General features: G+C 45.7%; 1 protein-coding gene and 1 pseudogene across 22 annotated transcripts in view; both read right to left on the bottom strand.

Moving 5' to 3' along the window:
* The window catches only part of NRXN1 (neurexin 1), a 1218662-nt gene that overhangs the window by 775792 nt on the left and 415138 nt on the right, over positions 1-27732 (bottom strand). For all 22 annotated transcript variants that reach the window (XM_063123832.1, XM_063123833.1, XM_063123845.1 and 19 more), the window contains one exon: positions 3228-3529. In XM_063123832.1, the coding sequence (XP_062979902.1) occupies positions 3228-3529 (302 nt within the window). The remainder of the gene's footprint in view (positions 1-3227; positions 3530-27732) is intronic.
* LOC134398544 (5S ribosomal RNA) lies at positions 13097-13216 on the bottom strand (annotated as a pseudogene).

Here is a 27732-nt window from a genome sequence, read left to right as displayed (position 1 = left end):
GGTGCAATGGTACAAAAGAAACCTAGGCTGCCCACGTAGGGATTATTTACTCTTCCCATTATGCGTTGAACTATTCTACTGTTTTATTTCTTTCTTTTATACAAGAACTATGCAAATGACTTCAGGGTTCTTATCACCATAATAATTCCTGAAAAATATAGTTTGGTATATTTCAGTGAAATCAGAAAGGGGACTATGGCTTTAGGTAGACCTAAGGACTATCCCAGGCAAATGGAGGGGGTCGTCCCTGCCTGCTCCCGGGATCCTCCGTGTGTCATTTGGATACACAGGGATGATACACAGGCCTATATCCCAGGACAATCCCGGGATCTAGGCCTGGTCTAGCCATGGCCTATGAATGAGGTGTGTTTTCCCTGACCAGACTTCCAGTTACGTATCTGAAAAGAATTTTGCAGTGGTCAGAAATTGTTTTCGAATCTTGCACTTATGCGTTTCACCCCTGTATGCTTATTTCCATGGGCATGTCTACACCATGATGCACAGGGGATCCTGGGGGCAACCCGGGATGAGCAAGGACTTACCCTGGGATATCAGGAACCATGGAAAACTCAATTCTTCTGTGGTTCTGGGACCATCCCACGGAGCACAGCCATGTGGCTGCTACTCCAGGGTCGTCCCGTCCTCCCCCGAGTAGCGGGGCACTTGAAATGGGCACAGAGCTGCATGGAGGCAGTCTGTGCCCATTGGGGGGGAGCAGGGTCTCTTTCTTTCTTTCTTTCTTTCTTTCTTTCTTTTTATGTTGGAGTATGAGTGCGCTCCTCTCATAGTTGTTGTTTTAAAAAATGGCAGCCATGACATCCTTCCGGGATGTTGTGCAGCCATCAAGACACCAAGGGAGGATCGCGGAAGCCAGTAAGTCTGCAATCCTTCCCCTACACCCTTGTGGTGTAGACATGCCCCATATTTTATACTGGAAGGGAAATAAGAGGAAGTACAACTCCCTGCACTTGTTGGGTTAAAATCCATGTTGTGCTAGCCAATGTCGGCTAATGCAATGGGGATTTTTCCATGTCTCCTCTCTGCAGTCCTCCATACCATCTGAAAATCTGCCACAGGGGGTTTCCTTGCCCTCCGGAGCAGATGGTTATGGTGTGCAGGGATACTCCAATAGGAGGGAGAGGGAATCACCCCATCCAGTTCTGCTGGCCAAATTACTTGACTCCAACAGTGCCATCAGTGGAATGACACTGATGGATTCAACCCCCTTGTCTCAATGCTTCATTATGCTGTTAGAAGTCAACCTAATAAGATCCCATTAACCTGTATTCAAGGGTGCTTGTAAAATCGTCCAGCCACCTGGTTCTTCTAATAGATTGTTTAGCATACACAGGCTTTGTCCAATCACTATGTGAGCAGAAGCTTTTATAGAGATTTTAAACAGTATGGAGTTGCAGTAAATGAATTGCTTGAGGTGCATGCAAAGGCAAGTTAAAGGTTTAAAAATAGTGATTTCCCCAGTCCTTCCAGAGCACTTCATGGCCAAATGAAGATATCAATCAACTCTCCAAGACCCGAAGACAACATCATAGTTCATTTAATAAGCTTTTATCCCAAAGGATAATCAAATGGATCCAGTGTATGGTTACTTACTGGGCATGGTTATATCCCATCTCAGCCATAGATTCACTGGATCTCCTTTAGCAACTCAAGATATCTCATATGAAGCTTCCTTTCACTAAAGATAATAGCAAGCACCCAGAAGATGTGCTTTGAAGGTGGATACAATAATTAAGGGGCCACCAAGTCTTTTTTAAAAAACAAAAAAACAAACAAACTTACAAATCAACCTGTTCAGACTTGTCAACAAAATATCTTATTTTAGAATAAACTATTTAAGGTGTAATTATGCTCTTATGCATGGATTACTCAAATTGATTTCAGTGGGATTTTTGCATCATTGACTTATGTGCACAAAATTAGGGCATAAAGTGTTCGTCTGCATTTTCATTGCTATTAATAGTTCAGTATTGTCTTCATGTGGAATATGTGGAAGGTTCCTTGAGTATAAATCCATTGGTGTGACATCCCTCTTCATATTTCGGTGGGATGACTATGCTTACATTGGGCATTCTACTGCATGGATAAATTGAGTTCCACTAGTGAAATGTGTGGAAGACTCACATGGATGGAGAAATTCCACATAAAGGTCAGAGCACCTAAACCCATGAACAATTGGTGCATCAGAATGAATACATTAAAATGAGAGGTTAATAAGTTGTCCTTCAATATGTCTACATGGCATGAGATGCTCTGAAAAGACATTGTTCGAAAATTTGAACATTATCTGGATAATGGGGCTGTCACTACAATATTTTTGGCACCAGGTTAAGACCTTCCTATTTGCCCAGGCAGTTTAGATGAAATTTTACTCCAAATCTCTTTTTTAAAAATCCCAACAAATCTGCTTAATTCTTACTTGGTATTCTCTTACAGATATTTGTTGTTTTTATTGTATTGTATTTATATGTTGGTGTGAATAGCTTAACTCACATTTTTGTACATCTCCTCAGAATCGTCCTAATGAATTTAAAGAAATGTTTTCAAGGAATGAATACATATGAGTTGCATGAAAAACTCCAGAACATGAGTAAATATAGGGCTCGCATTGAAAGAAATGGTTGTTGCAGTACGATAAATATGTCTCATTCCCAAGAACTAACTGGGAAGGGCCCATTGGTCATCTGTCCCAAGCCATATAGCTGTGCCTGTGAAGTGATGAAACTTTAATATTTATATTTATTTTATTAGATATAAAAAGTCATTCATTATTTATTTACCCACGGAATGCCTCCATTATGGATTCATTAAAATAAAATTTATTGGTCCCAATAGATTTTTTTTTAAAAAAGTTTTGTTTCAACACCGTGAACACCATCTGTCTAACTACAAGTTCAAACCAGTTCCCTGAGTAAAGACTGGATGTCCATAGCCTTGGTCTCCACATTGTCTGTAATCTCCCCATCCCCTTTTTCACATCCCACTGAAATTCTACAGTTGTTCAAAGCAATCCTGGACCACAACGACTTTCTAGGTGTGCCTGTGCTCACGTGTGGTAGGAATGACCCATCTCTTGGTAACACGTTGAACTCTAACATTTCAGAGGTCTGTTAAACACTCAATGGCATGTTGTCCTAACTGCAAGATCACCAAACACTTAGCTGTGGCAGAAGAAAAGTCAGTTATTGCTGTATCCATTGTACTGTTACCTGACGCAGATTCCTGGTTACTTTCACATCATGCCAGGCATTGTCATTAAATTTCCCATTCACAGGTTCCACCAGCGCTTCAAAGGCCCCTGAGCCCAAATTAATAACCAAGGAGACAGCTCCGTTTTTCAGGGCGAGGTTGACATAATCTGCCGATTTCCCGGTGTGAAGCATCAGTCCATTCCTCTGAAGGGTTTTGAAGGACAGAGTGATTTCGTCACTGCTGCTCTGGATCGGGTTCTGGGACAAGTCGTAGCAGAAATACTCTGACCCTTTGAATGTTGCGATGTATTCTTCTTTCCCTAAAGAAATAAGGAGAAAGAGAGAGAAAGAGAGAATCTCTGAATCCATGGATCTAAAATAAATACAATTATTCACCAAAATCAGACCTTTTTTTCACCCAACATCAGCATCGCCAACAGGAAATCTTTGTTTTGAAAAAGGAAATATGATTAAAGAACAAACATGTCTGTTGGAATTCTATTCAATGATCTGAGTGTCCTTTGGGGGCAGAAAGTCTGCACGTGTATTTTAATAGAGATAAACAAATGTTTTATGAATACTGCAATCTACTGGCTGCCCAACTCCATAAAGTTCATGAGTATTGCTGCATGTGTTCCTTGCACTGGCAGTCACCATGCAAGGGAGCATGTTGAGCATCATTTTGTTTATGCCAAGGGAATTTGGGGGTAATGGTGAGATGATTTCCCCTGTTTCTAAAGTTCCCATTAGTCTACAGTTAGGTGTGCCTAACCCCACTGAAATAAATAAGCCTTAAGTGTGCCTAAGCTACATGATGGATTGTGAGCACTGTTTTCAATTGCCTGAAATGCACTGAACTCTATGGTGGGTTATGGCATCTATTAGCTGACGTCTAACTCCAATCTGAATCCATTCTAGCCATAAACTACAGCAACATAAAACTGTGAGCTGTAGCTAACAGATGTTGGGAAAAAGTGCAATGGAATCAAATGAGTTCAGATTTCTACAAATCCAACCTGTGCATTTAGCAGCAGCCCAGCTTTTCCCAAGTCACGTGGATTCCGTGGACTTGCAGATCAGATTTTTATGCAAATTCAGGCATAGAATTACACATTGAGAAAACACCAGTTGAAAATGCACTCTCCCCCATAGGGCTAAACATGAGCATGCACATTTGGGGGGGATTTGTGCCTTGGGAGGAATTGTGTATTGGGTGGGGGGATTTGCACATTTTTCACCAGTGAGAGTTGCGCAAACTTGGGAAACTAGGGAAAAATCTGATTCCACCAATGAGAGTACGATGGAACAAAAGGAAACTGACAATGTACAAAAAGCAGACGGAATGGATTTTTCAAAATCTGACCATCCCTAGCTGTAGCTGAAAATGAGATAGGATGTCTGCTTAAAAGAGTGAGGGTGTTTACAGTCTTGCAGATATAGAAACTTCTCAATTGCGTAATGCCAAGTATATAAAGCGCTACAAAAACCAATGTGGAATCAGCTCTGGGCAGTTTGACAAGTGCCATCTCCACCTTACAGAACATGGCTGCCACAGGGTTGGGGCCACTGTGTAGAAGTACCCCCCTGTGTAGCTAGCAGCTCATGTTTCAATCCAGAATGCCATGTTATGGTGGTTATTGTGAAGGCCATCCGAAAGAAAACCAATGTTGGAAACACATACAGAGCTATAGGGGCCTTGGATAGTTTTCAAGAAGGTTACCTCCTTTTGTGTCTCCTCTCAAGCCCGTCTGTAAAGAAACAAGGTGAATTATTTTGACTCCCTGGCATTTTTCCTTGAGGAAGGGCAGAAGAAGCTCAATCAGCAACTCTGCACCTCTTTATTGGGGGAAAAATGCAGCTGGCGTTGTCATTGGAAAGATCAAATCAGCGTTGCTGGTACTGACAAAGATCTATTTAATATGTGCCTCACCAGAAGTCTATCAGTAAATCTCAGGAAGGCAATCTCTGAATTCTCATTGCTTGGCCATAAGTTTCTTCTTCAATCGATATCCCCAATGGATTATGCACTCAACAGAATATGTCTTTAGTGTTTCCTAGTAGATTTCCATCCCTTTAAAATTCTAAAGTGAGATTTTAAGGTTCTATATTACTGCAGTGTTAAGGTATGTTGTGAACAGCAGCCATGGATTTCTTTGTCTGTAACAAAGCTCTACAAGTGTGTTTATCAAGAGTGAGATCACAGAATACATTAGGGCAGGCTTCCTCAACGTGGCGCTCCACCCCCCAGATGCATGGTGTACAAAATTATGCATGGTGTGGAGAATGTGGACAGGGAGACATTTTTCTCCCTCTCTCATAATACTAGAACCCCAGGCCATCCCATGAAGCTGATTGGTGGGAGATTCAGGGTGGATAAAAGGAAGGAGTTCTTCACAGAGTGCAGAAATTCGCTATGGAATTTGCCACCACAAGATGTAGCAATGGCCACAAATCTGGATGTCTTTAATAAGGAGTTAGATAAATTCCTGGAGGAGAAGGATATCGATGGCTAGTAGTCCTAATAGCTTTGTGCTACCTTCTGTAGAAGAGGGAGTAAGCCTACATACACCAGTTTCTGGGGAACATGGGCAGGAGGATGCTTGTGGGACTAGATGGAGCCTTGGTCTCATCCAGTATGGCTCTTCTTAAGTTCTTATGATTGCAATTCCCATAATTCCCAGCCAACATGGACAATGGATGTTGCAGGCCAACAAATCTGGAGTACATCAGGTTGGGGAAGCTTGCTTTAGGCTCGGCTTGCCTCTCCACTTTACTGTTTTCATTTTCCTACTGCTGTTTTCATTGCCCTCACCCCTGCAACACACAGCCAAACCCGAGGGCTGACTAGCCCCTACGATTCAAGACCATGACTCTTACCAGTCAAGCTTCATAAGCTCATTTTGTTTTGTATATTTTGCAGGCATAAATATGTGTCAGGGCCAGGCCTGAACTATGGGTGGCTGCACCTCACCTGAACCCAGCCCTGAAGGCTTTGATCTCCACCTCCGGGGTTATGAGGAAGGTGTGGCATGGAAGACAGCAAGTAGAAGGTGCTAGGTGGCTAGCTTTCCTCATTTCCAGAGGACAGTCCTTTATGCATCCAATTCTATTTTAAAAATAATGTACCATCAGAACCATCAACCATTAGAATGTGGTCAGCCAGGCACATGGGTAACCTGGTCACATACTTCCAGGGAATGGTGAGATGTACTGTGTTTCTCTTTAAATTATACTAATTAATCCTACATTTGCATCGTTACATATAAATTATTTTATGCAAATATTGTGCAAATTACTTTCCTCTTTCTTAGCCCATGTTTCTTCTTTTGAGGCAATTCACAAATGCCCAGCCCATGTTCTATTGGCCAGACAAGGTTAGAAGGCCAGGGTCTCTCTGTAGTTATACCAAGCCTAGCCAATTCAAAGCCAAAATGATTTTCTGAGAGAGTCATTCTGAATTTACCCATGGCAGAGTTTGAATCATTTCATGCCACTCATTTCCCTTCAATGACCAGCATAGGCATGTTTCCGAAAGATCAGAGGAGATAGGCAGAAACAGCCAAACTATTGGATTAAAAACAAACAAACTAACAACACACCCACCAGTAATCTCCCGGCTGAGTATTTAACATAGTCGTTTTGAGTCACATCTTGTTAAATGAGCGGTTGCGGAACAGCTGGCAAATGCCTTTATGCTTGCTATTTCAACTTAAACTTCAATCATCAAGCAAAATGGATCCTCTATGTTCCTTTCAATGAGCGGGCTCTTCCTTTTTTCCCTTGCTCTTCCCACTTCCTTATTTTTTGAGAGAAATCTTCCCTGCCTTCGTCTAATATTATTATTATTATTATTATTTATTTATATAGCACCATCAATGTACATGGTGCTGTACAGAGTAAAACATTAAATAGCAAGACACTGCCGCATAGGCTTACAATCTAATAAAATCATAGTAAAACAATAAGGAGGGGAAGAGAATGCAAACAGGCACAGGGTAGGGTAAGCAGGCACAGGGTAGGGTAAAACTAACAGTAGAAAGTCCGCACAACATCAAGTTTTAAAAGCTTTAGGAAAAAGAAAAGTTTTTAGTTGAGCTTTAAAAGCTGCGATTGAACTTGTAGTTCTCAAATGTTCTGGAAGAGCGTTCCAGGCGTAAGGGGCAGCAGAAGAAAATGGACGAAGCCGAGCAAGGGAAGTAGAGGCCCTTGGGCAGGCGAGAAACATGGCATCAGAGGAGCGAAGAGCACGAGCGGGGCAATAGTGTGAGATGAGAGAGGAGAGATAGGAAGGAGCTAGACCGTGAAAAGCTTTGAAGGTTAACAGGAGAAGTTTATATTGGATTCTGAAGTGAATTGGAAGCCAATGAAGAGATTTCAGAAGCAGAGTAACATGGTCGGAGCGGCGAGCCAAGAAGATGATGTTAGCAGCAGAGTGGTGAACAGAAACCAACGGACTGATGTGAGAAGAAGGAAAGCCAGAGAGAAGAAGGTTGCAGTAGTCCAACCGAGAAATAACCAGTGCATGAACAAGCGTCTTGGCAGAAGACAGCTGAAGGGGTGGCTACTGAAGGGGGCATTGGAATTATTTGCACAGTTGGTCACAGCGGGGTAGGCCAGAATCGTCCATAGCTGTCCTGATGCTCATGTATTCCATGTGTAACCTTTGGTGGTATCTTTGGAATCCCCATTTCCAGAAGGCAGGGTCAGCACAATCATAGCAGTGAACAAGGCATCTGCCTCAGGTGCCAGAATTCCAGGTGAACCCATGATATTTATTTCATTGAACCATTATACAGTTCATCATCATTCAAAGGCATCTGGGATGAAATAATTATCAAGTACTATGAAACCAATCAATAAAACATCCCATTAAATTAACCAGGGGAGGCTGACAATGCTAATGGTTTGGGAAATGGCCAGATAAGTGTTTGATCTCAACTGGGAGACCATTTCATATGACTCTCCTGGCCAAATGAAGGTCAGTAGGCTGTGGAACAGTAACTAAGGCCTGCCCCTCAAGACCAGGGGGTGGGGAGAGACTACTCTGTGATTAGTAAGGGTTCCTAAAAGAAAGGAAGGAAGGAAACTGTTGGTCACCTTGTAAGGTTTAGTAATGTAACCAGCACCCCATGTCCCATTTGCTGAGATCCCACCCCTATTATATCACTAGAAAATTGGCCTCCATTATTGCAGGGTGGTGGTGGTAATATATTTGGGGAAATTAGGGCGACATTTTGGCCCGGACTTATTGTAAATCTCCTCCTTCCTTTCCCTCGCCTTCCTCCCAGTAACTGGATGTGAAGCGTGCGCACTGCACACATACTGAACATCTGGCAGTCAGGGCAATTATCCAAACTAATTATGGATGAGCGGGCCGTGGAAATGGGTGCTTTTATACAATACATTATTTGCTGGATGTGAGTTTGTCCCAATTACGTACAGCTGGAATAGTCGCCATGTGTTCACCTAAAGCATAATCCAAGGTGAATTGGGAGCATCCTGTTCAAGCAGAACTGGGCGTGGGATCAGCCCTAAGGCTGAGGCAGGGAAAGAATTGCCAGGCAATGGAGCCGCACTCCCTTGCTGGGCAGGAGAAGGCGGTCTGAGAGAGATGTAGGTGTGTGTGTCAAGAAGTGAGCACTAGGGATGGACTCACATGAGTCTGTGCTTGATGGGCAATCGAGGAGCCAAAACTGAGAGCTGAGCTGTGAGAGCCCCTGGAGGCCTCAGCAAATTTTTTGAGAGTACCTTGCAGCTGCTCATTTCTCCATGTGAGCTGCCATTTTAACGTAAGATGGAGGCTTTTGGTTTTTGTATATCTAATGTTGCATACAATGACTGCCACAAAGGACCAATTCCACAAATTAGAGGCCTCTAATGTTGTGGTAATAGCCCTTTACAGCTGCTGTTGTGCACAACATTAGATATGCAAAAAAGGTCTAGAGACCCTATCTTGTGTTAAAATGGCAGCTGGCATGGAGGATGGGCGGATGCTGCATGTCAGCTGACTGGTCTGGGAAGTCCCAGCTGCTCACAGGGCTCGCCGGCTCACCAACTCGGGTTCATGGGGGGAAGGGGGAATCCAAGGGACTTCTGCTTTCAGTCAGGCACCTGCAACATCCCTAGTGAGCACTAGTGGAAGAGGAAGTACGTCTTGCCTGCGAGGCAGCTTTAGGGTGGTCTGATGCAAAAGGCTCTGGTATCATTAATAGTTCAGGGTGCAGAAGAGGGAAATTCAGCAGATGTAAGGGATGCTTTAAGGTGGACTCCTGCATTGAGTAGGGGGATGGACTCAATGGCCTTATACGCCCCTTTCAACTCTACTATCCTATGATTCTAACTCTGGTCCACTTCTGCTTCTTTAACCTGATGGGGGAATTAGAAGGTGAAACTTTTCATGACATGGAGCTTGATATGATCACCTGGAAATCCCTGCCTAGCAAAGAACTGTTAGGCATAGTTACAGGGATTAGCTGGAATTCTGGCAAGCCTCAGCTGAGGCAAAAACCTCTAAGTTAAAATCATTTCAATAAGATTAGTGAAATTTCACAGAGGGGTTTCATAAATCTTTATTCACTGCACCTGCCAATGAAATGGAGAGCTTTTGTAGAAAGAAAAGGTTACTTTACTGCACTTTCAAATTTATTGTTTGCGGTGATTCGCCCTCCTTTCTTTTATGTTAGTTTTATTTCTCTGTCAGCATATAACAAAGTATAATAGAATTCCACAGCTGTTCAAGTACCATTAAAGGCCTGCCTTGCTTCCTTTCTCCAGACGATTGGAATAAATTGATTTTCTTTTCTTTTTAAACAGCTGGTAAAAGATATATATATATATATATATATATATATATATATATATATATATATATATATATCCATGCATGCATGCATGCATGCTTTGGGAAGAGAATTATTAGAAGACAGAGGAAACCTCCTCCAAAACCAAAACAGGATATCTAAGCCAAAGAATACAAGTTACAAATTTTCAAATAGCAACAAATTCACAGGGGAGAAGGTTTCTGAAAGATTCTCTTTCCTTTGAAAGGAGGGCACAGCTGCTATGGGCTGAGAGCCAAAGTGAGGGTGGTATAACTCTCCCCACCTTTCCTTTCTCCCCCCCCCCCCTTTAAAAAACAAAACAGCATTTATTAGTTTATTTCTCACCAGCAAAGCAAGGTCAGGACTAGTGTCATCATACAGGCATGTCAATCTTACCCCCACCCTAATTATTTATATTTTATTTTTAACAAACACTGCCTCTGGTGGCTGGCTTTGAGCTTAGGAATGATGGGGCAGGGGTCAGTTGAACCTTCCTTTGAACTGTTTTGCCACTCAAAAATCAACCCACAGGCTGCTCTCCTCCCACAGACACATGATGCACCAAAGATAAAGTCAGCAAAGAAAAGTTGATTATAGCCCAGAAGTAGGGTGGCCATATGGAAAGGAGGACAGGGCTCCTGTATCTTTAACAGTAGCACAGAAAAGGGAATTTTAGCAGGTGTCATTTGTAGGCATGCAGCACCTGGTGAAATTTCCTCATCACAAAAGTTAAAGCTGCAGGTGCCCTGCCCTCTTTTGTATCTGGTCAAGAGGGAAGGGCTCCTGCAACTTTAAGTATTGTGATGAAGAGGGAGTTTCACCAGATGCTGCATGCATACCAATGACACCTAATGAAATCCCCTTTTCGATACAACTGTTAAAGATACAGGAGTCCTGTCCTCCTTCCCATAGGGTCACCATAGACACGCAACCTCAGACAAATTTACGAAATGTGGAAATAAATGCCTGACAGCTGAGAACTAGTTTAAAATCTATTCCTCCTTACCAAGGCATCTGATTTGTGTGGGGGAATGTAGCAGCTCAGAGAGGGAAGCCATGACAGTTTGGTATTGTACGGCATTAGCATTCTCAACACAGGGAATCCGGCAGGAGGCCTCAGGCACCTCACTCTCTGTGCTACTGGAATCATGTACAGGAAAAGGGAATAGGTGCGCCGAAACTTGCTGCTCTATAGCGCCACCCTGACGGTGGCAGGAAGAGACACTGCAGCTGGTCAGCCCAGAGGAATCAGGGAATCTGGGCAGCCCAGCTGACATTATGTACGAATTCTCCTACGCTTGACTCCACAGCCTCAGCAACCCGAGCCTGCATTTTTGAAGGAGTAGACGATATTTGCAGTTTTACAGCAGAAAAGTTTTATCTTCATTAGCTATGTCAAAAGGCTTGCAACCCCCAAGGTCAGTGAACTTGACTTGATAGCTCCTGGAAGGAGTGTTTTATTAAGTCTTGGAGTCGATCTACTTGTTTCTGCAGGTTCTATTTGTGGAGAACTGCAGGACTTGGCAATGGAGAACGGGAGCATCTGCGGATGGCATCTGTGAATAATTATATTTTTGCTTAGTAATGATATACAGGCAAATGTCCTGCCAGCTCTTGGCTTTCCCTAGTTCTAATGAATGTTCAAAGATCTATCCTGCAATCAAGCAGGACTTCTCTTCTCCCAGCACAATTCATCCCTCTGCCTGGCATATTAAAGGGTGCGTTCTCACGACACCCATGGAGCCATGGAATGATGCCCCACGGCTGTGGGTCTGAACATGTTATGTGAAACCTCTTGCTTTTCTATTAGGTACAGCATGAAAAGCCAACTGCAGTACAGGGGTCAGAAATTGCACAGAGAAGTTCATTTCAGTTTGCAAATCACTTGAAAATGCCTGGTTCACCATCACAAACATGAACGCGACAAGAGCGCAGTTGATCCGAAAATGTTTGCAAATTCCCGAACTCACCATCACATTCACAAAATGTCTACTTGAAAAAAAGGCACAACTTCCTTAAGATGTGCAACCTTTTTACAGTGGACACCTTTCTCAAAATCCACAAATGTCTCAAAAAAATTTAAGCATCCACATTTTAAATCATCCACGCTTTAGTCTTTGGGGAGAATTTGCACAATTTAGGAAATTTGTTCAAATTCGGGAATTCTTGGCAAAAAAATTGACGATCCCATAGCTGTTTGTTTTGCAGAGTGTTCCTGTTTGGACAAAGTGAACAGCAGTCAGAAGCGTGAGCGCAAATTCAGGAGAGACAAGTAGCAAGCTGATTTTCGGAGAATCATGGCAAACGCGAACATCATTCATTTTGCCCATCGCTAGCGTTAAATCTGTACATTTGCTTCTTTTAAAAATCTATTTTAAAGTGTTTCATTGTGTTTTTATTTTATTTTCAATATAATTATTAATTAAATGAAGTAAATAAAACCTGGCTATAGCTTACAGTCACTGTAAGGAGTCTGGTGACCCCATTTCTGGTGGGGCAGAGATTCCATTCTAGGGTTTAGTTACAACCAGCCAGAAGTCTAAAAAAAAGCTATCCAAGGTGCTGGACCCACTTTGGGGATATGGTTCAGCACCTTGGATAGTTCTTTTAGACCCCTGACTGGTTTTAACGGAAAAAAAAGAATGGAATCTCTTCCCCACCAAACCTGGATCCATCAGCCTCCCTCTGAGTCACTCTTGCCTGCCTTTCATGGCACACTGCTGTATGGTCCAGAGCTGAATTGGTTGTGTGCACTGGAAAAGTACTTTGGATTTCCCCCCATTTTCTTGTTCTGTCTTTTTAAAAAGAATTAACACAAAGACTTAACAAAGCAAAATCATAATAATTCATATTTCCAATATAATAATCATGCCTATTGGACAATATGCTGACGAGTCCCAGGAGTGCCATTTTGTCTGAATACAAGGCAGGTGTTTTCCTTTTAAAGTCAATTCACTCTTTTTTGTTGCTGAATTCTGGCAGCATATTCATCCTAGAATCATAGAGCTGGAAGGGGGCTACAAGGCCATCGAGTCCAACCCCGTGCTCATTGCAGGAACAGTAGGGAACCTACAGCACCCAGTATTCCCAGGCAGTCTCCCATCAAAGTGCTAACCAGGCCTGACCCTGCTTAACTTCCAAGATCAGATGGGATTGGGTGCATTCAGGGTAGCAGAGCCTGTTGGTTATGTGGGAGCAGTGGGGGTTGTGGGGAAGCAGGCAGCTCCTGATGTAATAATGCCGCCCGCTGGCCCCACCCCTGAAATATATGCTAATGGGATCTGAGCTAGCAGTGACTGAGCAAGAAAGAGATCTTGGGGTTGTGGTGGTCAGCTCAATGGAAATGTCTACCTACTGTGTAGGGTGCTGAGAAAAAGGCAAATTCCATGTTAGGCATAATAAGAAATGGAACTGGAAATAAAACTGCCAATATCATACTGCCCTGATTCACACCTGTTGTGTGATTGCACTTGGAATATTGTACATAGTTCTGGTTACCACATCCAAAAAGTGATATAGTAGACCTAGAAAAAGTGCAGAAAAGGGCAAAATGAACAAGAGGTTGGAACAACTCGCCCATGAGGGAGGTTTAAAACATCTTAAACTGTATAACTTGGTGGGGGAGAGAGGTGGGAGCACATGCTAGAGATATACAAAACTATACATTGGCCATGGCTAGACCAGGCTTATATCCTGGGATTGTCCCAGGATCATCCCTGTGCATCCAAATGATACACAGGGGATCCCGGGAGCAGGCAGGGACGACCCCTCCATTTGCCTGGGATAATCCTTAGGTCTACCTAAGGCCGTAGTGTGAAGAAAGTGGACAGTGAGACTTTTTTTCTCCCTCTCTCATAATACCAGAACCTGGGATCATCCCGGGATCAAATAGTGAGAGGTTCAGGACAGATAAAATGAAGGACTTCTCCACCCAGAGCACAAGATGGTGGCCAATTTGGACGGTTTGAAAAGGAGATTAGACAAATTCCTGGAGAAGGCTATCAATGGCTACTAATCATGATGGCTATATGCTACCTCTAGTATCAGAAGCAGTATGCCTATGTGCGGTTGCTGGGGAACATAGGCAGGAGGGTGCTGTTGCATTCCGGTCCTGTTTGCGGGTTTCCCATGGGGAGCTGGTTGGCCACTGTGTGAACAGAACGCTGGATGAGATGGGCCCTATGTTTGATCCTACATGGCCCTTCTTATGTTATGATGTACAGCCCAGTACCCTCTTCTTTAAAACTCCTTTATTTTGTGGAGTCAGATGATCCCCCAACCTCCATGATCAAGAAAAATATAGCAGCCCTTTGTCAGGATTCCACATGCTATTGTATTCCTTAATCCTCCCCAGCTGCTTATTTGCGTCCCCATTTCCAGGGAATGTTCAGGCTTTACTGGAACCTATACAGCGATTAAAGAATTCAAGCACATAATCAAACGGAGACTGCCGGGTCCTCTCTCTTACAGTGAAAGAAATAAGCAAAGGATCCAAGTGTTTAATCTCAGGGATGCAATTAGGAGAAAGGATGAACAATTAAGAATTTGCTGATCACCTCATTGGAATGAAACAGAGAGAACCTGCACCATCAGAAACAAACAAATGAACAGGCCGAAAGCCCAACGATGCCTGAATGTGAGGGAGATGCTAAGTTCATTTTCATCATGCAACTGGACAATCTACCTGATATACAAGCACCTGGGTATTTAGCCTCCTGCTCAAGCCCTACTGAGACTACTGAGATCTTTTTAACAGAGTGGCTGACAGCATCTCACCCTCATGAGGCATGGGAAAGGAGAGGAAATAAGTATGCCGTTCCCCCATGCTTTAGGAATCCCAATCAATATTGGGTCTATAGCAGGAGTAGGCAATCTCACACCTGCGGGGTCAAATCCTGTCCACCTGGGTTTTCAGTCCAGCAGACCAAACTTCCCTAGGCCCCTTTCCTTGGCTCCACCTCCTTTCTCATGACGACCAATCATTTGGTGGCTTCCAAAGGTTCATGCAGATATTTTTCCAAATACTAAAAATATGAAAGGCCTCTCCTAAAACTTACTGACTGGCAGAAAGAGTTTTAAACTACAATAGGTTGGATTTTTGTTTGTTTGATTTGTTTTTTTTTACCGTTGATCCCATCCAAATTGAATTGGGCTGGAAGAGGTTCTCCTCCTTTGGATGTCATAGAATCATAGAATAGTAGAATTGGGAGGGGCCAATAAAGCCATTGAGTCCAACCCCCTGCCCAATGCAGAAATCCACCTTAAAGCATTCCTGACAGATGGTTGTGCAGCTGCCTCTCGAAGTCCAGCCGGAATCTAGCTTCCTTTAACTTGAGCCCGTTATTCTGTGTCCTGCACTCTGGGAGGATCGAGAAGAGATCCTGGCCCTCCTCTGTATGACAACCTTGCAAGTATTTGAAGAGTGCTATCATGTCTCCCCTCAATCTTCTCTTCTCCAGGCTAAACATGCCCAGTTCTTTCAGTCTCTCCTCATAGGGCTTTGTTTCCAGACCCCGATCATCTTTGCTGCCCTCCTCTGAACACGCTCCAGCTTGTCTGCATCCTTCTTGAAGGGTGGTGCCCAGAACGACGTGAGCCCCTAACTGAGTCTAGGAATCCAACAGACTCCCCCATGGCCACCAACACCCTGGACCCAGTCAGGCACCCATGGCGCGTCTGCAGACCCATACTTGAGTGCTCATGAGGTCCCGACAAGCGCTTGGTGACATCCTACTGAAACTGTGCATTCCCCCCACTGCATCAATGTCCATAAAGGCCCCATTTACTCAAGGGTAAAGACGTGAACACTCTGTTTGCGCTTTTACTCTTGCATAAATAGGGCCTGTATGGACGCCATTCATACAATGGGGGGAATTACACAATGTACGGCTGCCATGACACAGTGGTGGGAACTGTGAGGGCAGATGGCTGCTGAGCATTTCAAAAGAAGCACATGTGGTCCTACACATTGGACGATTGCAGCGATGGGGCAAGCGCCCAATGAGTAGGATATGAGTGAGTTTGCCTACTCCTCCTGCCATATGTAGTGCCTCCAATCACCTTCACAGTCCTCCAGTCACAGATTAGAGCTTGCCTCTTATTGGCCAGGTAGTCTGCCAGGACCATTCCCTTTTTAAAATAAGTCTGTTTCCTACATCAGTAGGCTCCAACATGCTATGGACAGACCTTATCTCCTGTTTCCAGATCCAACCAGATTTTTTATTATTATTATTTATTTAAAATATTTATATTCCGCTCTATATCACTAAGATCTCAGGGCGGCATACAGATAAAAACATACAGTATCAAACAATAAATATACACAGTTAAAAACAAATTAAACCGGTGTTCTGCCTTGTGAACACATCCAGCGTTGTCCCGTTTAATTTCCCTTTCTTTGGCTTGGAGAGCCTCGTGTGGCGCAGAGTGGTAAAGCAGCAGTTTCTGCAGCTGAAACTCTCCCCATGGCCTGAGTTCGATCCCAGTGGAAGCTGGTTTCAGGCAGCCGGCTCGGGTCAACTCAGCCTTCCATCCTCCCGAGGTCGTTAAAATGAGTACCCAGTTAGCTGGGAGAAAGGTAATCACGGCCGGGGAAGGCAATGGCAAACCACCCCGCTATAAGGCCTGCCAAGAAAACATCAGCGAAAGCTGGCGTCCCTCCAAGAGTCAGTAATGACTCAGTGCTTGCACTAGAGGTTCCTTTCCTTTCCTTTCCTTCGCTTGGAAGGGGACATGTTTGCATCCCCCAACCTCCCTCAACACAAGAGCAATCCATTCTCCTTGTCCTCTTTGTTTTCTTCTGAACATGTCTGAATATACTGATTCTGTCAAATAAGACCATGAATGCTTTGGGCCCAATGCTGGATGTGATGACAAGGCAGGATGCTTGGGCCTAAATGACCTAATACACTCCTGAAGGTTATTTCCTAGACACAGGAAGAGGCAAGACTCAAACAAGTTTTCACTGAGCTGGTAAACCTTCAGAATACTCATGGGGCTCACATGGTTAAATGCTGTGCCATACAAAATAATTCCCTGCAATTAGAAAAATGGATATTGGAGTCAAAGGTTCTAGGTGCACAGTCTTCACCCTGACATGGTACTTTCTAACATCCAGACATTTTGTATGTTTGTTTCTGGATGGGGCCAAATTCAGAACCGCCTTCTCCTTTTTATTTTATTGACGTGAGCCGCTTTGGGATACAATATTTTTCTGAAAGATCAGATAGAAATGCATTAAAAAAAAAGAATAAACTCAAGGTAAGACCCTGCTGAATCAATCTTTGGGGCAGGAGGCATTTCAATCACAAACCCGCAAAACGCTCAGCCCCGCCCCAGAAGCTTGGCTGAATACTTCTGCCCAGGGTTTTTCTAATTTTTAGTGGAGCAATATCATGTCTTTCCCCATCTGCAGTCCAAAGGGTTAATAATTAAGCAGAACCAGTGACAGATTTGCCACTTCAGCGAGGCCTAGGTTTCATCGGTGCAAACTATTCAGCTTTATTGGAATGACTGCCCAGCAGAGGGGAGAACAGAAGGAGACTATTATGAAATTTTTCATGGCTGCTGATGTCAATCACTGGAATTCAATATGACCTGGTCCAGAATATCAATTTGCCTGACATGTGATGCTTTACATTACTGCTTTAGCCAGTTCTTCTTCAGAGAATCAGAGAATAGTAGAGTGGGAATGAGCTCATAAGGCCATAGGGTCCAAATCCCTGCTTAATGCAGGAATCCACCTCAAAGCATCCATGACAGGTGACTGTTCAGCTGCCTCTTGAAGGCCTCTAGTGTGGGAGAGCCCACCACCTCCCTAGGTCATTGGTTGCACTATCATACTGCTCTAACAGTCAGGAAGTTTTTCCTGATTTCCAGCCAGAATCTGGATTCCTGTAACTTGAGCCCATGGGATGATCGAGAAGAGATCCTGGCCCTCCTCTGTGTGACAACCTTTTAAGTATTTGAAGAGAGCTATCATGCCTCCCTTCTTTCTCCCTCCCATCCTGGTGGCTTGCTTTTATGCTTGGGGACCATGACACTTGCAGCTTCCACACCACATGATATCCACCATAAGGATTTTGGGCTCCTGGAAAAAACAGTGACTGACAGTTGAGGCTGGTGGCTCCGAGTTTGGTGGGGCTGTGAATAGCTTCTAGCTTCAGTCAGAACTGCCCATAACTCTAAAGGAGCAACCCAAAGTGCTGAACCTATTTTGGGGGTAGGGTTCAGCACCATGAGAAGCTCCTTTAGAGTTCTGGCTGATTCTGATAGAAACCCAAAATGGATTTACAGCAAGATTGGAGCCACTAGCCTCCACTAGTGGAATGGTATCCATTCAATTCTTCCCACCGCTAGAAAGTTTCCATCAACAAAACAGGGAGGGATGACTTCCCCTCCTCCCTGCAGCACTCCTACCCCCTCACAACCTGGTCCAGAGTAGTTGTGTTGGGCAATTGGGAATGAACACATCCCATTGCATGAGCAGAAGTCTGCTGACACCATGTTGGCTGTTGCCCTGTATTTCCATGACACTCTAGTCCCTGTGATGTGTCACCCCTTAACTGCAAAGAGTGGGCTCATCTACACCACACAGGATATTCCACTATGCAAGTGGTCTATAAAAAGCAGGAGCCACACTACTTCTTTATAGCAGGATTGAAGTGCACTGACAACTGTTGGGGCTCATTGACACATGCCATATTCTGCTTTCATAATGCTATATCCTGCTAGGTGTAGAGGTGTCAATGGGCCCCAACAGTTGTCAGTGCATTTCGGTACCACTATAAAGCAGTAGTGTGGCTCCTGCCTTTTAGATACCACTTTCATAGTGGGATATCCTGCTTGGTGTAGATGAGCCCTGTGACTGGGCTAGCAATGCAGCATTTATGAGCCCACAGGTAAACATGGATAAATCTGTCAGTCCAGCTTTCTCCGAAATTCAAGGTTTAAAAACTAAACAAGATAAAGAGCATCACCACATGGGAAAAACCGTGATTGTTTACCATCATTTTTCCGCCCACGTGTTTGTCCCTCATTACGTCCTCTTTTGAAAGAGTGAGTAAACAACATGCATGTGGCCCATTCAGTGGGCCTTTATGATTAGGGATGTGCTCCGCTTCTAATCGGACCGGAGAAGCAGTAGCGGAGCGGGGGGCTTCGCCTGCCCTTAAGGCGGAGGCGAAGAGGATTGGGGGGCCGGCGGAGCGTGGCGAAGAGGATCGAGGTGAAGGCGGATCCTTCGCCTCGATCCGGAGCTCCGCCGGAAAGGTAAGTGGGGTTTACCGGGCCCTGCCGCTGTCGCTGTCGCCCATGCGGCGATGGCGGCAGGGCCCGGTAACCCCCCCGCCCTCCTCTCCCTTACCTGCCTCCATCCGCGGTCCGTCAGTGTCTCCAATTGAGCCCGTGGTTCCAGCAGCAAGTGCGGCCCAGACTTCCTGCTGGAACCACAGGCTCAATTGGAGACACTGACGGACCGCGGACGGAGGCAGGTAAGGCCCCCCTCCTCCTTACCGGGCTCTGCCGCCGTCACCGCATGGGCGGCGATGGCGGCAGGGCCCGGTAACCCCCCCTATGGGGGGGGACCGGAGCTCCAATCCGGATCCGGAGCTCCGAGCGGAGCGGAGTGGGCACAGGCGGAGTGGGGGCAGGGCGGAGCGGGCCGATCCGAAAATGGCGGATCTTAAAGTGAAGCAGAGTGGGGGGTCTGTGCACACCCCTATTTATGATCCCTCTGCTTCTCCTGCACACAGCAGGAGATAGCGGGAACTTCCATCTTTAAAAATAAGTCGGACTTACTGGGGTGTTTTTCAGTTGTGCGTAGAAGGCTAGAAGGGGCAGGAGGCACGTGCAAGGCAGACAATGTTGTGAGAGGGACACGCAAAAATCCGTGAGTGCCCAGTAATGAGTGTGCAGTAAAACGCTTGTCTGATGATGCTCAGAAACCCTCAAGTTCTTTCCATCCCATATATGAAGAACTTTGCCAGTTTTGGCAAATTCTTATCGAGCAATGAACTGAACTGAAATTCTCACCCATCCCAACTTAAAAGGCACATTTTGATATGCATATATATTTTTACCCAGATCTGTTGATTTCATGCAAAAGGTGCTTAAAGTCATTAATGTGTCCGTGTGTCTGTCCCCACCAGTCTAAATAATATCCACTAGAGAATAAACAGGAAAACACACCCAGCACGATCTTGACAGCTAATAAATGCTAAATGATTAATCATGAAACAGGAAGGTCACTGATTGGACTGTGACTTCTCCCACAGGGCAAAGAAAATCCATTGCTCATTTGTATCAGGCTGAGCTAAATAAAACGAAATAAACGAGTTGGCAAAATAAGCAATCAGAAATGGTTGGAACACTTTAAAATGGAACAGGAGCAAAACAAACAAACAAACAAACCGTTTACACATGCACCCGCATGGTTGCCTTCTGATTTATTTTATAGGAATCCATTGGAATAAATTGGAACGGGTTGGACTTGATGGCCTTATAGGCCCCTTCCAACTCTACTATTCTATGATTCTATGATTTATTCACTGGGGGAGGGGTGGAAGAGAGCCGGGGTTCTGATCAAGGAATGATGCCTTCCTAACCTCAGTGGAGTTGGCCCATTCATTTCAATGGAGTGCTGCACATGTGATGCCTTCAGTGAAATGAATGGAGCCAAGAACATGTCCCAGGGTTGTCTGTACACACTGGAGTGCACACTGAGCTCTAGGGCTCATGAACAACCAGTGAAAATATCTTGGCGCTGGGTCTAGTCCCATGACATGCTCACGGGAAAGCTTAGTTCATTCATTTATTCCTTATTGCACTTTCCTCCAGAGGTCCCGGGGCTAGACATCACACAGCAGCTTGGTTTGGAAAATAAATCAAGCTATTTCCCCAGAAGTTCAAAGCAATCTGATTCTGGAAAGATGTTACCCCCAAGTTCTTCTCCCACTATTTAGAAAAAGGTCACTGGTGCGTTGCATCCTGCTATGCTAGGGTGACCATATGGAAAGGAGGACAGGGCTCCTGTATCTTTAACAGTTGTGAAGAAAAGGGAATTTCAGCACCTGCCAGTTGTATGCATGCAGCACCTGGTGAATTTCTCTCTTCATCACAACAGTTAAAGCTGCAGGAGCTATATTATTTATTTATTTATTTATTTATTTATTTATTTATTTATATTACATTTATATACCGCCCCCCAGCCGAAGCTCTCTGGGCGGTTTACAACAATTAAAAATAGTAGACATTAAAAGTATACAAACAAATTTAAAAACATAAAAACAGTATAAAACAACAACAACAGTATTCATTTAAAACAACAATTCTGGGGTCCATTAAAACAAACTTAACGTTATTAAATGCTGTTAAAATGCCTGGGAGAAGAGAAAAGTCTTGACCTGGCACTGAAAAGATAACAACGTTGGCGCCAAGCGAGCCTTATCGGGAAGATCATTCCACAGTCGGGGGGCAACCACTGAGAAGGCCCTCTCCCTTGTTGCCATCCTCCGAGCTTCCCTCGGAGTAGGCACTCGGAGGAGGACCTTAAATGTTGAGCGCAGTGTACGGGTAGGTTCATGTCGGGAGAGGCGTTCCATCAGGTATTGTGGTCCCAAGCCATGTAGGGCTTTATAGGTTAAAACCAGCACCTTGAATTGGGCTCGGAAACATTTAGGCAGCCAATGCAAGCGGGCCAGAATCGGTGTTATATGCTCAAATCTTCCTGTTCCAGCTATCAATCTGGCCACCGCATTTTGCACAAGCTGCAGTTTCCGGACCGTCTTCAAAGGCTGCCCCATGTAGAGGGCGTTGCAGTAATCTAATTTGGAAGTTACCAAAGTATGGACAACTGAAGCTAGGTTATCCCTGTCCAGATAGGGGCGTAGCTGGGCCACCAACCGAAGTTGGTAGAAGGCACTCCGTGCCACCGAGGCCACCTGTGCCTCAAGTGACAAAGATGGTTCTAGGAGAACCCCCAAGCTACGAACCTGCTCCTTCAGGGGGAGTGCAACCCCATCCAGAACCGGTTGAACACCCCCCATCCGATCAGAGGAACCACCCACCAGCAGCATCTCAGGGCGTTGCTAGACCTACCGGGTGTTCCGTCGTTGAGGAGCGGTGAAAGCGGCTTTTCCCGTTCAGCCGTGACGCCTCATGATCCACACCTGCCTTCGATTTATGGCGGAAGTTTGCGCCGGTTGTGCTGCTGCCGCCGCGAGCACGGTTGCGCAGCCACACCGGCCTGATTGCCGCGGCTTTTTTTTTCGCTCGCTGCACGGTTTGCGCACGTCCGAAAGACCGCAAACTTGCGCAGCCGTCAGCGATGCCGCCGCCGGCCCTGGCGGCGGCAGCGGCGGCAGTGCCAGTGCCAGCTGAAGTGCTGCTGGTGCTGTTGAGGGTCAACATTGATGCGCTCACTTCCTGATGGGGGTCGTGGCGGGTGTCATATGACCCGAGGTCAATCGTCTGCATGGCCACTGTGCCTACATCTCCCATCATGCCTCTGAGGTGTCGGCGGCGATGACCGCCTCTGTGCCCTGTGCCCCATCCCAAGGAGCCAACCCACATCTGGCCGTAGCCATGGCAGCAGCCCACAAACAGCTCTGCCCTCTGCCAGCCTGGTACCCACACTAACAGGCAGCGTACAGCACCGCCATTATGCGGCCACGGTAGCTGCCCACCGCAAGGAGTCACCAGCCACTTTTCCGGTCCTCCGTTCCTGCGCAAACTGTCACTGGGGAAATAAAAAAAAAAAGCCGCTCCGCCGCGCTGCCCCAGCTGCCGGACTGCGCGCAAATGGCGGAGGCGGCTTGACCGAAGCCGCTGACCACTCCCCCTTAGCACGCCTTTTCCTGACCAGTGCCGACCGCAGTGACCTCACATCCTCCCACACGTACTCCAAATTACCGCGGGACAGCAGGAAAAGGCGCACTACAACTCACTTTTTTAAAGTCGGGAGAAAGAGGCTTCACCGCAGGATAACGGCGGATCCTCGTGAACGTCATCTGGAAGCCTCGATGTGGCTGCGGAAGGTAACGCGCGCTAGAGCCTCGTCTAGTAACGCCCTCAGTCTTGTCTGGATTGAGCCTCAGTTTATTAGCCCTCATCCAGTCCATTGTCGCAGCCAAGCACCGGTTCAGCACATCCACAGCCACACCTGATGAAGTTGAAAAGGAGCAGTAGAGCTGCGTGTCGTCAGCGTACTGATGACAGCGCACTCCAAAACTCCGGATGACCAGATATTAGAGTGACCAAAGAGGGCAGGCCTCCTGCAGCTGTAACTGTTGGGGTTAACTTTAGGGGTTATTCTCATTATTTTGACTGCAAATTTTATTGTGGGTTTGTGTGCCATTTTGGGTAGGAAATAAATCGACCCCGGGACGATCCCAGGATAAACCTTAGATCTAGTTAAGGCCCCAGTGAGCTGCTCATCTAAGTGGGGATTTGAACTCATGATTTTCTAGTGCAGGCCAGCATCTTACCCACTACACCCCACTGGCTCTGTGTAGGTGAAGAGAGGTGTTCCCATAAGGAACAGAACATATGTTCAGTTTCTTCTCCCACCCCTCACTGAAGTCAACAACCAACAACTTGCCATCTTATTTTATTGCCATTTTTGCCCACCTTAATTCCTTTTAGACGTTTGGTATTGGGGGAAGGGAGAGAGAGAAAGAAAGAAAATGCAATTCGTTATGTAGTAATGTAGCCTTACATTATTTAGCAGGCTTAATACCAACCCATTTCCAGGGCGATTAGACGATGCAATATGCTGATTGATACTCACACCCTCCCCTCATGTAATCACATAATGGGTTATTTTCCTAAAGCTTTCTGACATGGGGAGCTTCATAAAAGAGATTTAATATTCGTATTAATGAGGAAATGGTAAAATACATTGGGATTTGTATGTGTGTGGGAGAGCAAAAGGGTGAGAGTTTTAATATTCACTTTTCCCTCCAAGCTAACAAAAATATGATTCAATAATTTTTTTAAAAAAAAAAGCATCAAAATGAAAAGTGTATATAAGAGCTCAGCCAAAGGTCCATCTAGGGCTTTAGCTAGACCTAAGGATTATCCCAGGCAAATGGAGGGGTCGTCCCTGCCTGCTCCCGGGATCCCCTGTGTGGCATTTGGATGCACAGGGATGATCCCAGGACGATCCTGGGATATAGGCCTGGTCTAGCCATGGCCTAGGTTAATGCTGTGACTCCACCAATTACAAACCAACTGGTGGAGAGAACTTCAAAAGCTGCTCCATTGTACAGGTTCAGGCCACAGGGTTGCTGCAAGCGGGGATGGCCCAGTTGAGGGTATGGCTGCACCTGGGTCCTCAGCAATACATCAGATAAACAGGGGTTCAGGTACAATAGGCAAAGTCAGGCATAGCAAGGGTCAAGTCCCAGGGTGATCAGCATGGGGAAGCATGCAGAACTGAGGCCAAGCAAAGATGCCAGGAGAGGAAAGAACGCAAGCATTTAGCAGCATCCCATGAAAGCTCAGCTTGTGTATTGACTGAACTGGCAGGCTCAGGCTGAGCCTTGGGCTTCCGGGAGGCTTCCAGCTCCTTCCACTGGGGGCCTTGCTAGACCTGGTGGAAAATCCGGGGGAGAGGAGGAGAGACCTCGTATTATGAATAACGCAAGATCTCGCCCTTATTCTCTAGAGGAGAGCCATCACGGCTGCCATTTTTTTAATTCTTAAAGCGGCAGCAGCAGCGCAGGAGCCAGGAAAGGTAAGTAGGGTTATTTGTGTGTGTTTTTAATTCTCCTTCCCCTGCCCGCCCCCTTCTCCTTCCCCCGTCCGACCCCTGCCCCTGTTCTCCTTCCCTCGCCCGCCCCCCCCACCCGTGATGTCCGATCCCCCGCCCGCAGTTCCCCCGCCCGATGTCCCCTGGGCCGTGATTCCCCCCTGATCTCCCCAGCCTCCATTTCCTGCCCCCCCATGTCCCCACCATAGCCCTTATGGCTGCAACACTCCTGTGGAGTGCTGTGGCCCGTTCACCGCTTTTCCCGGCTACTCGGGAGTAAATCCAGTAGCCGGGAAAAGTGGCGGAACTGGCTACACACCTGTGGGCTCGGGATCAACCCGAGACCGCAGGAAAAACTGGGCCTGAAGCCCCTGCCTGAGCCCAGGATGCCCTATGCATCATCTGGATGCACAGGGGTGAGCCCAGGGCTCACACCAGGCTAAAGCCCCATCTAGGAAGGCCCACAATGCATGAGGCTTTTTCCTTTAAAGGGGCCAATGCTTACTGTCGAAGCCCTTGGCTACAATTTCATGAAGGCAACAGGTGTGTGATGGCAACTTCAGAACCTGAGTCTTTCAGATCTGAGGATGGCAATTCAACCTGGAAGCAGGGAGGGTTGGATGCAGGCACTCTTCTGGGACTGAGAGGCCTCCATCAGAGACTTCTGCTCCTTTGGGAGAGGAATTAGAAGCCTGGTTCCTGGCAGGCAAGAACCTTCCTGTTTGTCATCAGCATCTGGAAACAGTCAGAGAGCTTTTGCCTATGTATATGGACATGCCAGGTGGTTATCAAGGTTAATAGTTTTGTTTATTCTGCCCTTTCTCCGAGGAATTTGGACCAGCGTACAAGTTCCCCCTCCGGCTGCATTTTTATCTTCACAACAGCCCTGTGAGGTAGGTTAGATTGACAGAGAGTGACTGGCTCAATATTACCCAGTGAGCAGCATGATGCTTGAGCAGGGATTTGAACCCATATCTTCTCGTTCTTCCTCAACATTCTATCCACTTCACCCCACAGGCTATCAAGCCAAATAGATTTGTAAGTTCCATATGCTATTTGAGCAAATGGAGTCAACATCTGAAACCCCTAATTTCTCAGCCTGGTGCCCTCCAGATGTTCTGGGCCATAATTCCCATCATTCCCATCCATTGGATGGCCTGGCTGGGGATGATATGGATTGTAGTCTAACACATCTGGAAGCCCCCAAGTTCCCTGTCCTACACTGAGGCCTTAACTAGACCGGGTGAAATCCAGGGATGAACCCTGGGATTGTCCCTGTGCGTCCATATGACCCACAGGGGATCCTGGGATCAGAGAAGGACCATCCCTCCCTTGCCCTGGGTTCTTGCCCTCCCCTTTGGACCCGCTTTTTCTGTGGTCTCAGGCTGAGCCTGAGACAGCGGAATGTGTGGCCCATTGCCGTGGCTTGACCCAGCTCCGCGCGATTCCTTGTGTGGAGCCTGGACCCACGCATGGGGAGCAGCGCTCCTCAGGAGTGCTGTGCCCATCGGGAGTAGGGTGGGGGAGCAGGGAAATTAAATTATTTTTTAAAAAAGCACCTACCTTTGTGCACAACCGTTCATGCGCTCCTCTTTCTTTAAAAATAAAAAATGGTGGGTGCGACGCCTCTCTTCCTGAAGTCGCGCCTCACGTGTAAACAGAGGAGGGATCTCGTGTTAATCACAATGCGAGATCTTCCCTCCTCCGTCGCGGACTATCAGGTATGGTGACCATATGGAAAGGAGGACAGGGCTCCTGTATCTTTAACGTTTGTATGGAAAAGGGAATTTCAGCAGGTGTCATTTGTATATATGGAGAACCTGGTGAAATTCCCTCTTCATCACAATAGTTAAAGCTGCAGGAGCTATACTAGTGACCATATTTAAAAGAGGACAGGGCACCTGCAGCTTTAACTGTTGTGATGAAGAGGGAATTTCACCAGGTTCTCCATATATACAAATGACACCTGCTGATATTCCCTTTTCAGTACATCTGTTAAAGATACAGGAGCCCTGTCCTCCTTTTCTTATGGTCACCCTACTATCAGGTAGGTGTAGCTAAGGCCTGACTCTGCAGCCAATTCTAAGATGATGCATTCTCTTTCCACTAACATCTGCCCTTTCCCAGACCAGCCAAGAGTGGCTTCAGTTCCATCCCGGAAACTTGGTCATTCCAGATATTCAAAACATTGAATTGTGTCCATTTTCCCCTGGCAATGACCAGAGGATTCAGAAGACTGAAAGGAGGAGAACTTTACTAAACAGAACAGTACACTAAAGGGGGCGAGACACCTGATAAAAGCTTACCTCTGGTCACCAAACACCAATGTAGATATCAAAAGATGCTCAGGCTTCATAAAACATTAGCTATGAATTGTAAGGCAAGCTCTGTCTGCCAGGGTATTAAAAGTGATCTTTTAAGCCACGAATCAAAGGCTGATCTCATCAAGCTTAAGAAAGACTTTAAAACCTCCATAACATAACAAAGCATCAAGGATTATCCATGTTCTCCATATTTTTTCAACCCACACCAGCAGTTTTTTTTTTCATATATCCCACGTTTCCCACTGATAGTGATTTCTTTAAAAGCTCCATAGATCTGCTTGAGAGTTTGATAAGGACACATCCCTACTGAGACATTACCCACTGCCTTTTTAAATAGGACTCCGCAGAAATGCTGTTCAAATGCAAACGGATTAATAACGTGGAACAATAATTGGGCATTCTGCGGCATTCATATTTCAGAGTAAGGAAAATCAGGCTCACAATTGGGTCAAATTCGCTACTGGAGCAATTCCACCAAAGCCAATTATGCCTACAGAGAATGTAATAATCTACTAGTTAAGCTTCCCTGAAGCTGGCATCAGAAAACAGTTGGTTAATGACAGAGCAGCTTAACAGCATTTCCATGACTTTGGCTTGACTTTCGGGCCTATGATTTGGGAGAATATCTT

Source organism: Elgaria multicarinata, chromosome 4 (assembly GCF_023053635.1).
Source record: "Elgaria multicarinata webbii isolate HBS135686 ecotype San Diego chromosome 4, rElgMul1.1.pri, whole genome shotgun sequence".
Classification (NCBI taxonomy): Eukaryota; Metazoa; Chordata; class Lepidosauria; order Squamata; family Anguidae; genus Elgaria; species Elgaria multicarinata.
This window is presented reverse-complemented; position numbering and strand designations above follow the sequence as displayed.